The 16,749-nt window shown below is 54.0% G+C and overlaps 1 protein-coding gene across 3 annotated transcripts in view; it reads right to left on the bottom strand.

The window, feature by feature from the left end:
* Positions 1–16,749, bottom strand: part of LOC105097371 (Xg glycoprotein (Xg blood group)) — a 31,194-nt gene that overhangs the window by 10,350 nt on the left and 4,095 nt on the right. For 2 of the 3 annotated variants that reach the window (XM_064482641.1, XM_064482640.1), the window contains exons 2-7: positions 11,089–11,130; positions 9,302–9,325; positions 8,035–8,100; positions 6,000–6,062; positions 3,228–3,290; positions 2,288–2,344 (exon numbers count right to left, since the gene is read on the bottom strand). In XM_064482641.1, coding sequence (XP_064338711.1) covers positions 2,288–2,344; positions 3,228–3,290; positions 6,000–6,062; positions 8,035–8,100; positions 9,302–9,325; positions 11,089–11,130 — 315 coding nt within the window. Of the gene's footprint in view, positions 1–1,209; positions 2,157–2,287; positions 2,345–3,227; positions 3,291–5,999; positions 6,063–8,034; positions 8,101–9,301; positions 9,326–11,088; positions 11,131–16,749 lie in introns of those variants that run through there. The other variant, XM_064482639.1, reaches the window with a different exon arrangement.

Raw genomic sequence — 16,749 nt, forward strand, 5'->3', positions numbered from 1 at the left:
GAAGTGCAAAACCAGTGGGTTCTGCTAACGCATGCATCGGAGGCTGGCCGGGTGCAGGTCCCCGAAGCCTGGGAGATACATTCAAGTCCCTTTCCGCTGCCGTCCAGGACAACCCGGCCCCCGAGGCCAGGGACGCGGCCCCCGTCAGAAACACGGGCGTCAGTCATCTCAGCTCATAAAAAACTAAAGGAGGCTTCTCTACTCTCCCTTGTCTCCAGAGAGCAACTTTTTTTTTTTAAATTGAAGTATAGTTGATTGACAATGCTGTATTAATTTCAGATGTGCAACAGAGCAATTCAGTTATACATATATGTGTACATATATATTGTTTTCACTATAGGTTATTGCGACATATTGAGTATAGTTCCCTGTGCTGTACAGTAGGACCTTGCTGTTTATCTATTCTACATACAGTCAGAGAGGAATTTTTAAAGACAGAATTAAGATGCAGACAAAATCCTTGGTGTTAATGTGGTTCGTTCTGTGGTGGAAGAGTGGATGTGGGTGCTGTTTCACTATTAAGGGGTCCTTTAATAAGCGGCCTCTTCCGAGTGGACTAGGGCTGGTGTTAGGGGCTGGATTGTGTCCACCCCCCAAAATTCATAGGTTGGAGTCCTGACCCCCAGGACCTCAGAATGGGGCTGATTTGGAGATGGGGGTCTTTAAAGAGGGGATGAAGGTAAAATGAGGTCACTAGGGTGGGTACTGATCTCATAGGACTGGGGTCCTTATAAGGAGAGGAGAGGAGGACCCAGACACACACAGAGGGACGGCCACGGGAGGACACAGGGAGGAGACGGCCGTCCACACCCCAAGGGGACCCCAGCCCTGCTAACACCTTGACCTCAGATTTCAGCCTCCAGGACCGGGAGGAATAAAAGTGTGATGTGTAAGCCGCCCCGTCGTGCTGTTTGCTATCGCACCCGAGGTGACGCACACGGTGGGTATTAGAGAAACCTGCTGATCAAAAGCCAGTTCTGAAAAGGATGAGCAAAGCCGTTCCCCCACAATGCGAGGAGGGAAGACAGACGTGGGGCACGCCCTCCCCGGCCGGCCCTTCTGCGTTTTTCTTAAGAAAGGAAACACGCTCCACCACCTGCAGGGAGAGGCTGGGTGCGGGTCCCAGAACCTCGGGGCTCGGCTCAGAGCGGACTCACAGCCTCGCCCGGCTTGGGGCCGGCGGACGGCGGCGTGGACGCGGGCGGGAGCTGACGGTCTCTTCCAGAGCCTGCCGTGAACGTACGCGTGCCCCCCGCCCCCACCCTCTGCTGTGCACGCCGAGTGGCAGGTGGTGGCCGTCACCTGCTGTGCATACTCGGATGTTCTGCAGAAGCGTTATTACCTCTCAGGATACAAGATCATTCGGACGGGGGACAGGTCCCCAAGAAATGGCACCGCGTGATTCCAGCCCTGACCCGTTTCCCGGGAAACCGTGCAGAAACACTCAGGGCTCCCCGGGGCACGGCTGGGACAATTCGTTCTTTCTGCCTTAGGAATCCGGCAGAGAAGGAAAGAAACAGCCCAGACCGAGACTTACAGCAGGTGGAGGTACAGATTACAGCACTGAGGTTGCATATTTGAAAGTTGCTAAGCGGACAGATCTTAAAAATCCTCCTCACAAAAGGGGAAAAAAAATAACAGTTGTAACTGTGTGGTGATGGATGCTCGCTGCACCTCCTGCGGGGGTCACCCCACGACATAGACAAACATCGCAAGACGGAACGTCAGTCAGCCGTATCCGACTTAGGGACATCCATCCAAGGCGTTTCGTTCTCCCAGCTGTAACGTCTTGCCGCCAAATCGCGCCTTACAGAACCAGAGGCCGTCCGAACACTTCAAGAGCCACATCGATCAAACCAATGCAACACCGTAAACCAACTATACTTCAATAAAAAAATCAATTTAAAAAATTGGTTAAAAAAAAAAAAACCAACCGATCGCTCGGGGGGAACCTGACTCTAGACAAGGCGCCTGCCCACTGCTCCGTTCTTTCTTGGCATCGTCCGCGAGCGTAACAAAGAATGCCCCGTTCGCTGGATGTTGCCCCCCTTGTGAGCCTCGTAGGCTGTTGCTCTGTTTCTTTTTACCTGGACACAGGGGTGTGGTGGCCGCACCTGGGCTCCCGGGGAGCAGGACGACGCCAAGCGGAGGTCTGTCTGCACAGACGGTGCAGAAGAGCCCGCAGAGAGACTGCCAACACCCAAGACCCCGCGAAGAAGATGCGATGCGGAACAGAAGTGGGAACCCTGAAAATGCCACCCCAGCCCCACCCCAGCGCTGGGTTTACCGTGTGTGTCTCCGTAGCCGTCGTGAGGTGGGTAGTAGCCGCCACCGCCTCCTCCTCCTGCAGGACAGAACGTGGGTTCAGCCACCGAGTCTGGGCTCCAGCAGGCGTCCGCCTGGAGCGCTGGCAATGGCACCAAAGCCTGGTCCAAGACTCACCCCAAAGAGAGCCCCGAAGGGTGGCAAAGATTGGGGACCACAGGGGAAACGCTCAAAGGACAGAGTGTACATTTATATAACAAAGATTCTCTGCATTTTTTTTAAACAGGAAACATTCTGTGCATTTATATAGGAGAGATTTAGTGCATTTATATAGGAAAGATTCTAGGCACTTTTTTATATAGGAAATATTCTATGCATTTATATAGGGAACATTCTGTGCATTTATACAGGGAATATTCTGTGCATTTATATAGGAAATATTCTGTGCATTCATGTGGGATTCCGTGCATTTATATGAGAAAGATTGTATGCATTTATATAAGGCAGATGCTGTGCAGCTGGTCACAGCCCAGTTACAGGGGAAATTTTACATAGAAATTGTATATGTACCTATATGTATGTGTAGAGATACAAACATACACATATAGAGACATGTAAGTATATAAAGACATACACACGTACATACATATACATGAATATAAAGGTATATAGACGAAAATAGATCTTTAATCGTCTCTGCCACAAAAAAAAAAAAAGAGAGAGAGAGCAAGCAAGAAATGGAAACGCTGTGACAAAGGCCGGGGTTGGCTCAGGCCACAGCGGTGACCGCACTGCAACAGACAAGCGTATCAGATCAGCACACGGAGCCCGTCACACTCACACGGTGTTACATGTCAGCTGTGCCATAGAGAGCATTCATTTTAACAGAGACACGTGGAGATGCGGCACGTCCTCGGCCACGCCGCCACCCCCCCAGTCAGTTCACAGAGGCCCCCACGCACCTGCGGGCTGCCTGGGCCGGGGCGGGTACCGGCCGTCATCGAGGTCCTTGTCACTCAGGAAACCTGGGGGCGGAGCACAGGACCATCACACGGCGCCCTGGAGAGCCTTCTTTACAACCGAGCCTGTGATGGGGGCTCCGGGGCAGCTTCCAGAGAGCTGGAGAGCTGGCAGGACCCTCTCCGGGACCCCGGTGGGGTCGGGGTTGGGGGCCTGGGGACCCAAAGCCAGGGGTCCTGGTGGCCAGGACTCTCGCTTGTAGACAGAGCGTACAGGAAACCCATCAGCCGGGGAGGGACCACCGGTGAGACAGACGCCTTCTGATCGGAAAGTTTACGAGGAGCTGCTGACTGCAGAGACTCCTTCATCCCTCGGAACCCCAGGCCCCAGGGGCAGCACTGAGTCCTGGGATAGCTTGGAGTGGGGGGTGGGGCACAGCTCGGGAATCCCTCCTGTCTCTGCATCCTGGGAAGAGGTGGGGTGCTTCCTGCAGGTCTCCTATGGACCCTCTTCTCTGGGTCCCCCCACCCGCGACTTCCACACCCTTTGCCTCATGCACGTTTACAAAGAGGCACCCTCAAATGGCGACTGGAGAGCTGCAACTTGCAGCCTCAGCCCGGTGCTCTGGGGCGGGGAGACAGGCTGGAGGTTGAGGGCAATCCCCAGCGGCCCGCGAGTTCATCACTCAGGCCCTTGCAAGGAAGCAGTGTCCGTGGAAACGCAGAAGGGTGGGGTTTGCAGGGCTTCCGGATTGGAGAATTTCTCTAACTCCAGGCGGACAGGGTTCCTGCGCTTGGGGCCCTCCCAGATCCCACCTGGGTGTCTCTCCATCTGTCTGTTCATCTCCACCCTTTATCACGTCCTAAACTGGTAAACGTCAGGCTTTGTCTGAGTCCCGTGAGCCGTTCTAACAAGGTAACCAAACCGGAGGACGGTCACGGGGAAGTCCCGTCTATAGCCGGTCGGCCGGTCGGGAGCACAGGTGACACTCTGGGACTTGGGACTGAAGTGGGGAGAGTCTCGCAGGACGGGGAGCCCTCAACCGCTGGGGTCTGACACTGTCTCTGGGTAGACGACGCCAGAACTGAATTCATCGCTGGGTGCTTTTGGCAAAACACACACGTGGGACAGACCACGAGGTCGCCCCCGAGCTCCCGTTTGGGGAAAACCTGGATATGGTTCCTGGTTCCCTCCGTGCAGAATTTTCTGCATGAGCAGAGTCTTAAGATTTTTTTTTTTTTTCCAAACTGGAATCAAATTTAATGTGCAACGTGTCGGCAAAGTTGACTTGTGAGTTTTGGCACTACCGTTTCTAAAACTCTTCTGAGCGCCCGATGTTCAGAGCCTATTCGGGGGTCGTGTCCACGTGGAGTCTGGCGATGGGGCATGGCACGTGCAGCCTGGGCTGCTTGCTCGCTGGGGTCCAGGGCGTCGGGGGTGGGGGGAGGTCTGTATTTTAGAATCAGAATAAACCTCAGGGCCTTTAGGGGCTGGGGTGGGCCCATCTGCTGGGTACAAGCCGAGGTGCGGGGTGTCTGGGTGCCGTACACCTGGCTGTGCAAGCGAATTCAAAGGGGAGGCTGTTGCTCCCAGAGGAAGGAGCCTGGGGCCGCCAGCTTCGAGAAGTCTATGTGTGTCCTCCCCAGAGCCAAAGAGATGGCCCCAAACATGCACCTGGGAGGGAAGACGGTCCGACTTCACCCGGCCAAAGCTGCCTCCGTCACCCGCCAGCCCCGATTTGCAAAGCCTGAGCCCCAATTCTTACTGCTCAGAGCCCAAACATCCCGCTGCCCTTTGAAAGCCGGTGTTGAGGGCCAGAGACTCGGGGCCCCTGCGGGATCCGAGGGGGGACCTTGTCACAATGAGGCGAAATGTCTCTGGAGCACGTTGCATTTTTGCAACCAGGGGAAGAAGCCAAAAGGAAACAAAAGGTGTCCTCCGTCAGAGTACCCCCGCCAGCTGCCAGCGGGGAGCAGGTGGACACTTTCCTTAAAGAACCTCCGTGTGGTTCAAACGCAAACAGCACTTCACCGTCGAGGACAGAATTCCAAGACGGGTCCGCTGCTCCCCTCCCGAGGCTTCCGGACTGTGTCCCACTGTCAGAGCAGGTGGATGGCTACACATGAGCAGAGAAAGGGGAACGCGGGCCACATGGCAGGAACTGGGCAGACAGGAAGGGCACCGGCCAAACGCAGGAAACCACACACCATGTGAGCAGCAGGGGTCCCTGGGCAGAGAGAGAAAAGCAGGAACCTCTGGGCTCATAAGGGGTCACACATTTTAGGGTGACGAGTGGCCTGGAGACCAACAAAGAAAGGTGAGAAAAGGCAGGAACTTCCAGTGTCCGAATGTAACCTTTTGCTCATTATGCCCTCATTTCAACAAAATTAGCCTTGCAGATTACAAGCTCCCATTCATGCACAGTCCTATCCAGACTAAATAAGGACAAAAATCCTTCCTCCCTTCGGGAAGGTGCGGCTGGGATGAAAATCAGGGAATAGGACCCCACACCCTTCCCTCCCCAATGAACCTACCGCCCATTCATTTTTACACCCTGTGTAACCAACTTGCCAAAGTAACTCAGGGCAGCCGCTCACCTGAGCCTGCCCGCTCTCCCCTCGAGGGTGAACCATCCGTCCTTTAATAAATCCTCACTTTACTTTTTCTCTTTTTTTTAAACCACTACGTCTTGTCTCTGAATTCTTTCTGGGGCGGGACGAGAACCTGGAACACGGGTGGCATCCACCGGCGACCCCCACACTCACGACTCTCACCTCCGCTGTTGTCGTAAGTGCCAGGCTGCGGGCGAGGCGGCGGCTTCAGCGGTGGGTAGATACCTGTTGTTGAAAACAGCAAGGTGGTTTTAGGAAAGCCATGGCACCTTCCAGGGACGAACCGGCCACCCACGCAGAAAGACCGGAATACAAGGTGACAATCCGGCTGGTTCACATTTGCCGGGCAGAGCCCTCAAAAGGTCTTTAACCTCTCCAAGCACCAAGCTTTAAAAACCCGCTTTGATCTCGGCACCCGGGACCTCCTCCCCTGGTTCTGGGAGCAAAAAGCTCACGGGTTCCTGGAACGAAGGCGGCAGATACTGAGCTGGGAACGTCCCCCTGTGTGGGGTTATCGCAAAGGTCAGACGGTTGGCGAAAGTCCGTCCCCGATATGAGGACAAAAGCATCTCACGTTGCTGATGGTGCGTCCCGCTTTCCGCTCTGCGTGTGTATATTTCCACTCTACTGACCATCCCCTTTAAAGCACAAAAGGGGTTCATTTGGGTGAATTTTTTTTTCCCTCTTGTGCCTTATGCTGATACCAAGAGCTGCATAAAGCGTATCAAATATAAATCCATAATCAGGACCGCCATCTCACGGCTGGGTTTTAGCAAAGCTTGAAAACAAACGCCGGAAAGCAACGTTCCTCTGGTTCAGGATGCATCATGGAAGGGGTGTGGGGGGAGGCACAACTCAGGGGTGGAGTGTGTGCTTAGCTTGCACGAGGTCCCGGGTTCAATCCCTAGTCCTTCGATTAAAAAGAAAAAAAAAAAAAAAAAAAAAGAAGAGAAAAGAATGTGTTGGCCCCGGGAGTTGTGAGTCACAGGAGGACACCTCCCAAGCCTGAGATTTGCCCCCCACAGGCCCCGGGATGGATGAGTCAACCTGGTTCTGGTGACTCATTTTACAGGAGCCCGTGGAAGCACATTTAACCCGGTGTTTCCCAAATAGACGGTAGCAAGAAGTCCGTCCCATGAGCGAAGTCCGCCGGCACCTTGCAGAACAGCAACACTCTGTCGAACAAGGCTTTGTGGAAAGGGCTGGGAGGAATTTTTATAAGAAGGAAATTGATGGAGCTGGGATGTTAAACTTGGAAGAAAAAAAGAGCTTTTCTTTTTCTTAAGAAGCAAAGGGCAGAATTAGGTCATTTGCATGTTAGGAATCATTCTACAAACACATGCACCCCAATGTTCATGGCATCACTATTTACAACAGCCAAGACGTGGAAGCAGCCTAAATGTCCATCCACAGTTGACTGGATAAAGAAGGTGTGTATTTACACAATGGAATACTACACAGCCATAAAAAAGAACAAAATCATGCCATTTGCAGCAACATGGATGGACCTCAAGATTTTCAGACTAAGTGAAGTAAGTCAGACAGAGAACGAGAAATATCATATGAGATCACTCCTATGTGGAATCTTTTTTTAAAATGACACAAATGAACTTATTTACAAAACAGAAACAGACTCACAGACATAGAAAACAAACTTATGGTTACCGGGGCGGGGGGCAGGGGATAAATTGGGAGTTGCAGATTTAAAAGATGGTCTTAAAGGATGGTAGTCACTTAGCCAGCCTTTAACTAACTCAGTTAGTATCATGCGTTGCTTTGCAATTAGGCAACGCTTCATTGAACCTGACTTCTTACTTTGACTGACCACCTCACTCCCCACGAGGAGATGAGTTTCCACCCTTCCCAATGCCTAGAACCTTCCATGGAGCTTCCCCACGCCCTCAACTTTTCCGGCTTTCCAGGTCCCCATCTGCATGGTCACATTTTAGCTTTTTTTTTTTTTCAGTTCCTGAATTGCTGAGGACTTTCCGGGCTATTGGCCCATATTTCCTCCTCCTCCGAAGGACAAATCGCAGTAAGTCATGTTGATGCAAACCCCACCCTCCCTAGAGGGTGACCTGGTGCTTCTAGCCAAAGTAGCTGGATGAAAACTAGTTAAAAAAAAAAAAAATGAAAGAAAGAAAAAAAGAGAGACACGTTTCATCAAACCCGTTCTGAAAGCAGTGAACGTTCTTACCTCCCCCGTGGTGGTCGGGACTCGCAGGCCGTGGTGGGTACGGGGGCTTCGGCTTTGGGTAGATACCTGTCGGGGTACAAATGAGACTGCGTATTTGGAAGACAAAAACGTCCCTCCCTCAGAAGCAGCCTGTAAAACAAGAACAGCAGGTGATTATAGAGCTTATATCTTACTCACCCCTGTTGCTCAGGGCGTTGGGGATTACCATCGACCAGGTTTAAAAAAAAATTACTTCGGCGGTTAGAAACAAAATCTCAGCATTTAGAACAGAAAGAAAAAACCACACAGAGACACACACACAACTGTTTTTTTCTTTTTCTTTTTCTTTTTTTTTCCTTCAAGGCTACTTTTTGTAACGTTACTAGGTGATACCACCTTCCTCTGGTTAAGATTCGCTTCACGCGTCTTTTCCCATTTCCTCTCACCTTGTTTAACGGCATAAAGCTGATTTTAAATGGCTTGATCTAACTCTGTCTTCTTAGAGTCGTGCAATAATTTTACTTCCACAGGAATGAACGGTACACGGTTCCTACTATTTAAACGTCTCCCTTCTTTTTTTTTTTTTTTTTTAAATTTTCTTTCCTGGTCTCTATTTCGTTAATCAGGTTGGCTTTTTCATTTAATCGAGTTTATTTTATCTTTTGTTTTTGTCTCTCCTGGACTTGCGAGGGATTATACACCGTCAGCCTCCATCTGTGTGTTCCCATTGGAATCCTTGGTTTCCATTCTTTGGGATCGCCACCCGGGGGCGGAACGACTCAGTCCTACAGAAATTCCATACGGAGTTTCTGAGGCACTGTCAGATGGGTTTCTGCAGAGGCCGCACCATTTTCCACGCCCGCCGGCAACCCCCCCACCCCAGGGTTCCGGTGTCCCCACGCACCTTTGCCGACAAAGGTTACCTTACGTATTTGTGGCCCTTTGTATTTTGATGCTAGCCATCCGAGGAGGAGGAATGCTGTCTCACTGCGATTTTGATTTGCATTCCCCCAGTGACTCCTGTTTGCTTGAAACTTCACCCCCTCCTCCCACAGTCCATGAGCCTATAAAACACCCTCAGGCGTGCCTTCAAATACGCCAGCTCCCTGGGGGGAGGGCCTAGCTCAGTGAGTGTGTGCTTAGCACGCAGCAGGTCCTGGGTTCCATCCCCAGTCCCTCCATTTAAAAATAAATAAACTTAATTAGTCCCCCCCCAAATAAAACCCAAAAATACACCAGCTCCAAGGTGCAGCCTGACTTCTGTGCAGGCAGGTAGGTAGTCACTCACCTGAGCTTGGCTTCTTGGTGGGCTCTGTGGGCAAAGAGAGATCAGACAGTCAAGAAACGTCGAGGATTTATGTGCAGCTCAAAGAAAGAATTATAAACACCCTCATAAAAAAAAAAAAAACGGAAACCACGAACGGTGATACGAACACAAACTCCACTCTGTATTCATGGTGGGGGGAATAAAGCTCACTTCACACGCATGCCTAGCGGTCTTCCCTGCATCCGTGCAGAGGCTGGGGGTCAGAGGGGCGGGTGGGGAGCAAAGCTTCCATGACGGGGGTCCTCCCAGCTCATTAGGAAGTGAGTTTCCGCAAAGTCTCGCAGGAGACGAAGGAGAGAGATTTCAGACCCCTGCGGGAAGGCGGTCTTCGCCCAGAGCGTCCAGGGCAGGTGGGCGCACACCTGGTACCACACGCACCTGCAGGGCGGCTGCGAGCCCGCACGGCAGACGTAGGACACGTGGAGGAAAACGGGAAGGGAGGCCTCCCGCCTCCAGAGCCACGCTTCTCCCGGTGTCTTTCACGCACGTGCTTATGCATTCGACACACGTTTGCGGAGAGCCTGTTGGTGCCGGGCAGTGTGTATATGGGGACATTCGCAGCCTCCCGGGTGACTCCCATACCACGAGGTCAGCACTCGTGGACGGGGAGTCAGGTGCACAATCTGGGTGTCAGGTGTGGGTGGGCAGAGACGGGGCAGCAAGACAGAGAGATTTTTGGAAGATGCTCAGAGCGGCAGAGCTTGGCGAAGGTGATGGAGGTTAGAACTGCCCGCGGGCACAGTGGACGGGATCCCACCTCTCTGCAGAAAGCCCTGTCCTCTAGAGCATCACATTTTCGAGGTCCATCCACACTGTCGCCTGTGTCAGAGCATCACTCCCTTTTCCTGGCTAAGTAATATTCCCCTGTATGGATGGACCGCATTCTTTTTATCATTTGGGTGGCTTCTACCTTCTGGCAACTGTGAATAACACCCCTATAAACACATATATGTTTGAATTCATCCTTTTAATTCCCCCAAGCATCTTCCTAGGAGGGGCGAGGCTGATGGAGGGGTTGATCTGCGCCAATGACCAGGGCTTGGACTGGACACCAGAAGCCACTGATCTGTCTCTGAAGACACAGGCAGCAATCTTTCTTTCCAAAAGAAGCCCCAGTCCCCCTGTGCCCACCTGACACGCCCATTGCCTCCTGCCTCCCCCTGACTCTGCTCCCCTGCCCTTGGAACCCCCAGGCCCCAACACCTCTGCCTCCCAGCTCCCCTGTGCGCCTGAATCTGGACCGTCCTCCTGGGTCCAGCAGACGTATATTCGGCTTTCTGGCTGCGAGGAGGTCAAGCCGACCCCGAGGGTGGTGGCCACACACAGGTGGAAAGAGGGGTCACGTTGTCCATTCAAGGCACCAGTGCCCCATGAGTGAAGGTGACCGGAGGGTGCGGCCCGCCCTGCAGGAGGGCTTGCTCGGGTGATCACCGCCGGGCGTGGCGGAGGATGGAGCCAGCTAAGAGCCCCATGGAGGGAACTCAGCGTGCACCCAAGTGCACCCTGCCCACGGGCTCGGGGAGCTCAGACCTGCCAGGACGTTAGACGGGCCCCACGCTCAAGGCGTCCTAAAGAGCCTTTCGGGTGGAAAAAACATTCGCCTCTCTGTGCCTGTGATGTGTGAAAACAAAATTTTTAATGCCTAGAATTCTGAATCCTGGCCCCACCCCAACCCCTACCTTGTAAACCGCACAGCTGACTCAGGCTGCAAAAAACATAGCGTTTTCCCTCGAAATACTGGCACTCACCAGGGTCATCGAGGGCGTCAGCCAAATCAAAGTCGCCTTGACCTGTGGGGAAGACACAAGGCATGGGTCACACCGAGATGGGACGGGCAGGGCGCCGGGTGCCCGCCTCCTCTTTGGCTGGTCTGTGCAGACATCCCCCCTCAGGGCAAAGGTCAATCCCACCGCCCTGAGCTCCACGGAAGGTCAAAGTCCACCCCCCTCCACCTCCCCGTGGCTTTGTCAAACCCACGCCGTGGCTTTCCCGGTAGGCTGGTGCCGCCTCACCAAAGACGCATCTGAAGGAACACCGTGGCACCCTTGTCTTTCTTTCTTTTTTTTTTTTTTTTTTTTGATTGAAGTAGAGTTAATTTACAACGTTGTGGTAGCGTCAGGTGTACAGCAAAGTGATTCAGTTTTGACTGAATACATACATGTGCATTTTCTTTTCCAGATTCTTTTCCATTATAGGTTCTTACAGGATATTGAATAGAGTTCCCTGTGCTGCACAGGAGGACCTTGCTGTTTATGTATTTTATATACCGTAGTGTGTCTCTGCTAATCCCAAACTCCTAATTTATTTTCAGATTCCACCTAGAAGTGATATCACATGGTACTTGCTGTGCAAACGTTATGAATTACGACTCCGTAACAGGCACACTGTTGGGTGCTGGGGGTGTGACCGTGACCGTCGTGAGCCCTGCCCCCTGGACCTTTAGGGGAGAAAGACGTGTGGCTATCCCTGCAGGTGGGCACAGGGTGCAGCCGAGACTACAAGGCAGTGGGCCGTTCCACTTCCTGTGGGAGCAGACCTGGAGGTCTGCCTGGAGGCGGCAGCATGTGAGCGTTTTTGAAGATACAGATTTACTCGGTTTACTTGCCGGGACACAACCTGACCCTCATTTTCAGCTTAGTGAATGACCTCAGGGAATGTGGTAAGCTCACAGTCGCACGGCTCGAATTGGGGATATTTTCCTTACTCGATAAAAGTTGAACTGAGGCCCAGCTGCACGCTGCCCCTCACTGGCTGAGACATGCCCCCTCAAGCAAGCCTTTCACAAACATTGCAGAACAGCCCCACCTCCCTCCCCCCAGTGCTGAAGGGCTTTTGGGGGTGATGACACTGTTCTGGAATTCAAGAGTGGTGATGATTGCACAACAGGGTGAATGTGCTAAAAAAAAAAAAAAATCTCTGAACTGTTCACTTTCTTTCATAGGATTAACATAGTGACTTTCTTGCACGAGAATTTTATCTCCAAAAAAAAAAGTCTTTTTAAGGAGCCAAGGGTGGGAGGGCTGCAGTCACTTCCTCTCCTGCATATTTAAGTGCGTTTTCCCCACATGCACCCCCGTCCCCCTGCCCTGGCCCCCACCCCACCTTCCCTGCCCCTCAAACCAGATCTGAAAACCCCTGAGGTCCGTCAAGAAAGAAGGATATTTAGCCATTTGTGGCCCTTCATTCAGTTTTTTTTTTTTTTAACCACTTCAAACACCAGAATTTTATAACTGGCATAAACATTTCCATTGCATCAAAAACAACAAAATACCTAGAAATAAACTTAACCAAGGAGGTCACCTATGCTCTGAAAACTAAAACATTGAGGAAGGAAATTAAAGATGACACAAAGAAATGGAAAGATACCTTGAGGTCTCGGTTTGGAAGAATCAACATTACCAAAAGTGGCCACACATGGCAGTCCCTAGACCCTGCGTCTCCTCCAGGTGTTCACCTGGGTTGCACCTGCCCTGGACATAGTTTTGACCCACCCAGCGTGGGGTCAGGGAAGCCCCAGGCACGTCCCCTGCTGAGAAATCATGTAGGCAGCATCTGGGGCTGGTTGCCAAGGTAAGTTGGGCTGGGAGCCTGTCCATCCCCAGAAGCCAGTACCCGCCCCCCAACCCCACACACTGGAGAGGGGGGATCTGAGGCCAGCGTGCCCCCATGGGCAGCCGCACGGTCTGGACTGGAGGCCAGGGCTCAGTGCATCCCCAGACTAAATCCCAGAGAGCTTTTTCTAACACGGGGAGCTTCCACCTCCCTCAGAGCCCTCGGTCACTGCCAGCGTCTGCGTCCCTCCAGCCCCTGCCGGTTCCTCTTTCGGGAACAATCTGGCCCCTTTCTGCTCCGGGTCATGGTCCAGGGGCGAGGGGGAGACAAGAAGCCTTACGGGATTCATAAAACACATTCCTTCCAGGGCAGCCTGCGAGGGTGTGTCTGACCCTCCCTCCGGCACACACCCAGCTTCCCCCGGACCCTCGGCTACACAGGCAGCTCCGGAATCTGCATTCCATCCGCCCTTGACAGCGTACAAGTAACTCTCGATAGCAGGGCGCTTCTCCATCCATAAACCAGCACGTAGGCGTCTCCCCCGACCTGTGAGCCGGGCTGCCCGGCGCTGAGCAAGGCCCCTGGGCTCTGTCCCCGCCCGACCTGTTGCACAACAGCTGGGCGGCACCCGGGTCTTCTCCCAAAGGGCTGGGGGCCGCTTCTGGGGATGCAGGAGCCCTGACACCAGCCTGCCAGGCAGCGGGGACCCCGGGCGCCCCCACCCCTGGCCTTGGAAATAGCCAAGCCCCCCAAAACCAACCACCAGCCTGTTTCCAGCCGCCTCGTTCCCTCTAGAGAGGACGCGGCTGGTGCACGAGGAGGCCGGTGGAGGCAGCCGCCCCTGCTGGCTGTGGGTGTGGCACCAGGGAGCCTCGTGCCTGTGACTCACTCAGCACCCAGCCAGCAGTCGGGCAGGCGGGCGGGCGGCCCAGGGCACAGAAAGGACTCAGTCCCGCAGGCCCGGCAGGACTGCATCAGGCACCCTCTGCTCTCCGGGACGGGCTGCAGCCAAGGTCCCGCCCGGTGTGGCTTACGCCGCAGCCCCACCGGTAACACCCCTCAAGTTGTAGCCGCGCCGCGGGGGACATCCCTCGGAGGGAGATGCAGACTCAGCGGGCTCCATCTGGGGGAGACACGGGAAGGGTGCGCCCGGGGCAATCACGTCCACCAGCTTCATTTTCCACCCAGGGCCCGAGACGGGGCTGGGAACACAAGGTCTGTTTCTGATCTGCTTTGTTTCGCTGGCTCAGCAGCTCTTAACCAAACCCGCATGTTCTGGGGTTTACTTACGGATAAACACCGCGGAGAAAGCAGCCTCGTGTGTGTGTGTGTGTGTGTGTGTGTGTGTGTGTGTTCCAGATCGCAATGATGGTCCCCCATGGCTGAGATCCCAGAGGCGGGGGCTGGAAATGACTCGTGCTGGTGGGAGCGAGGTCTTGGCACGGTACCCAAGACCCCCTACCCTCCAAAAACAAGCGACATTTGGTGGGGGCGGGGATTTTAAGAGGAAACCACCTGAGTGGCACTTGGCGGAATGCTTCTATTATGTCTAGTAACCAGACCCCTCCCTAGTCCAGCGCTACCCCTGCAAGACGCTAAGATGTTTCGGATTTTGGTTTGCGTCCCTGAACTTCCGAAACCCCCCAAGTCAGTGGGACAAACGGCGTTTCTGCAAAGCAAACAGCGGGGCTGTGGTGCCAGGTCAACAGCCTCCCCGAATCAGGATGTACCCCAAGCCCCCACTGAATTATCTACCTCCATCTAAGGAGGAAATCCGCCCCAGGCAAGCCCTGAGAGGAGGTGGGGAGGGAGGAAGAAAACCCTGCTGGCTGTCGGAAGCCCTGGGTCCAATTACAGCTGCTGCCAGAATTTACAGCCGCTGCAGCTAATTACCGGGGAGCGGGTCCACTGGGGGATACGCAAGGCAGACAGGGTCTTAAGAGTTTATTATTCCAACTGTTGTCCTTGTACCTCCTGAAGGGACCCTTGGAGACGAGCGTTCCTCACTTCTTTCCGTCGGATTTTGCGGGCGTCCCCTGACGTGTGGGCTAATTTAAACCAGCCCTTCCGGGGTCCCCTGTCATAGATGAAGCCACTTTGCGAGCCACCAACAGGTGGGAGTGAGACCGGAGGGAAGGCGGCCAGGGCACAGCCATTCAACGAATGACAGCAGTTTAACACCAAAATGGTCAAAGGTTCAACTCCCGTTGGCCTTGAGGATGGAGATGGCAGGAGGGTTGACGTCTACGAGATCTGGAGCTTCGTGGCACGCTCATTGTAGCAGTGTGGTCAATCGCGTGCCCGCAGGCGCCATGACAGCCCCAGGGCTAAGCACAGAAGGTCGGAGTGGGGTGGACGGTGGCCCAGTTCCTGGGAACCCCAGGGCAGTGGGAATGGTCCCATCTGTAGGCGTGTGAAGCTACCGGGCTCATAAAAACTGACAGCACCACGCCTGGCTGCCTGTCTCGCTCCCCCGTCTTCGGAGACGGCCGCACTCTGTCTATGGAGGGTGCACCTACTTTTGTTTAACCTGAGCCCCCAACTCTGACTTCTTGTGGCCTTTCTCTTGCCTAACACTCCATGCAGTGTGCATCTCTCTAGATAAATCTACCTTTTACTCAACAGTGGCTCGCTCTTGAATTCTTTCCTGCAGGAAGCCAAGGACCCACACTTGGAGGGGAACGTCCCAGAGGCACGACCGAGACCCGGGCCACGGCCGTCCTCACGCCCCACATCCGTTTCTCCCGCATCAATAGAACCGTCTGGCCCTTGAGGGGTTCCACGGGCGGATTTCACACGGCTGGAGCAGGGACGCCCAGGGAGCAACCCCGAGCTTCCTTCAGGCAAATCGTAAGGTTCCCCCCCCACCTTGGACACTGTGCCTTCGCTGTTTAAAAAAAAATAAATCTGCTTGGAAAGCATATTATAATGGCTCTCGCCCAGGACGGTGAGAGTCTGGGCCAGCAGTCCGGGTTGATGAAGCAGAAAAGGAGGGGTCTGCCCGAGTCGGGGATGTGTTCCCGGTGGGTCCTGGTGTCTTGCCGGCGGGGTCCGACCTCCTCCTCCTGGAACCTCTGTGATGAAACCCATCCCAGCCTCCAGTCCTCCTGCTGCTTTGCTCCAGGACGACAAATGTTCTCACGGAGAGCTGGGTTCTCGGGCTGCACAGCTTGACGGAAATATCCAGGCACTTGACTGACCACGGACACTCTCCACGACTCCTCCTTGACCTCAGCCCCTGGCAGCCTAGGAGCTGTGCCCCGGAAGGTCAACCAGTTGTCCTGGGTCCTGGCCTCTCAAGGGCCCTTTGAGTGCGTCGCACGTGGAAGCCCTCCGCACCAGCAAAGTCCCCAAGAGGAGACGTATTTGGCCACAAAGGAGTAAGGACTGATCATCTTCCAGAAAATGCAAGACTTGAGAAAAATGCTGCAGACCTTCTGATGAGGCGTTGCTGCATGGTGTGTCCTAAACAGCCTTCCCAGAGCGACATGTGTCCAGCAGTCCCTTAGGAGATGCTCAGCCATCTTGGAGGCACCGCCAGACAGCCGGGTGGAGCGGAGAGGAGCAGAGACAGTCACCTGGGAGGCGCGGGTGGGAAGGACCACCTTAGGGCAGGGTTGCTTAAAGACAGGCCACTCCCAGCGTTTTGGGTCCACAGCACGCCTTCCCCTCCAGCCTCAGAACCTCTGCCTTAGTGCCTTTCAGACCCTCAAGGGCATTCAGAGCAGCCCGGAATCTGGCCACCTGCACAGCTCAGGTCTGCAGGTCTGCGTGGGGCTAGACGGCATTTCTCTCCGGCCCCAGGGGTATGTCCATGCTGCTGGTCTGGGGGCCCCACTTTAGATGTTCATGGTGGG

Source organism: Camelus dromedarius, chromosome X (assembly GCF_036321535.1).
Source record: "Camelus dromedarius isolate mCamDro1 chromosome X, mCamDro1.pat, whole genome shotgun sequence".
Taxonomy (NCBI): Eukaryota; Metazoa; Chordata; class Mammalia; order Artiodactyla; family Camelidae; genus Camelus; species Camelus dromedarius.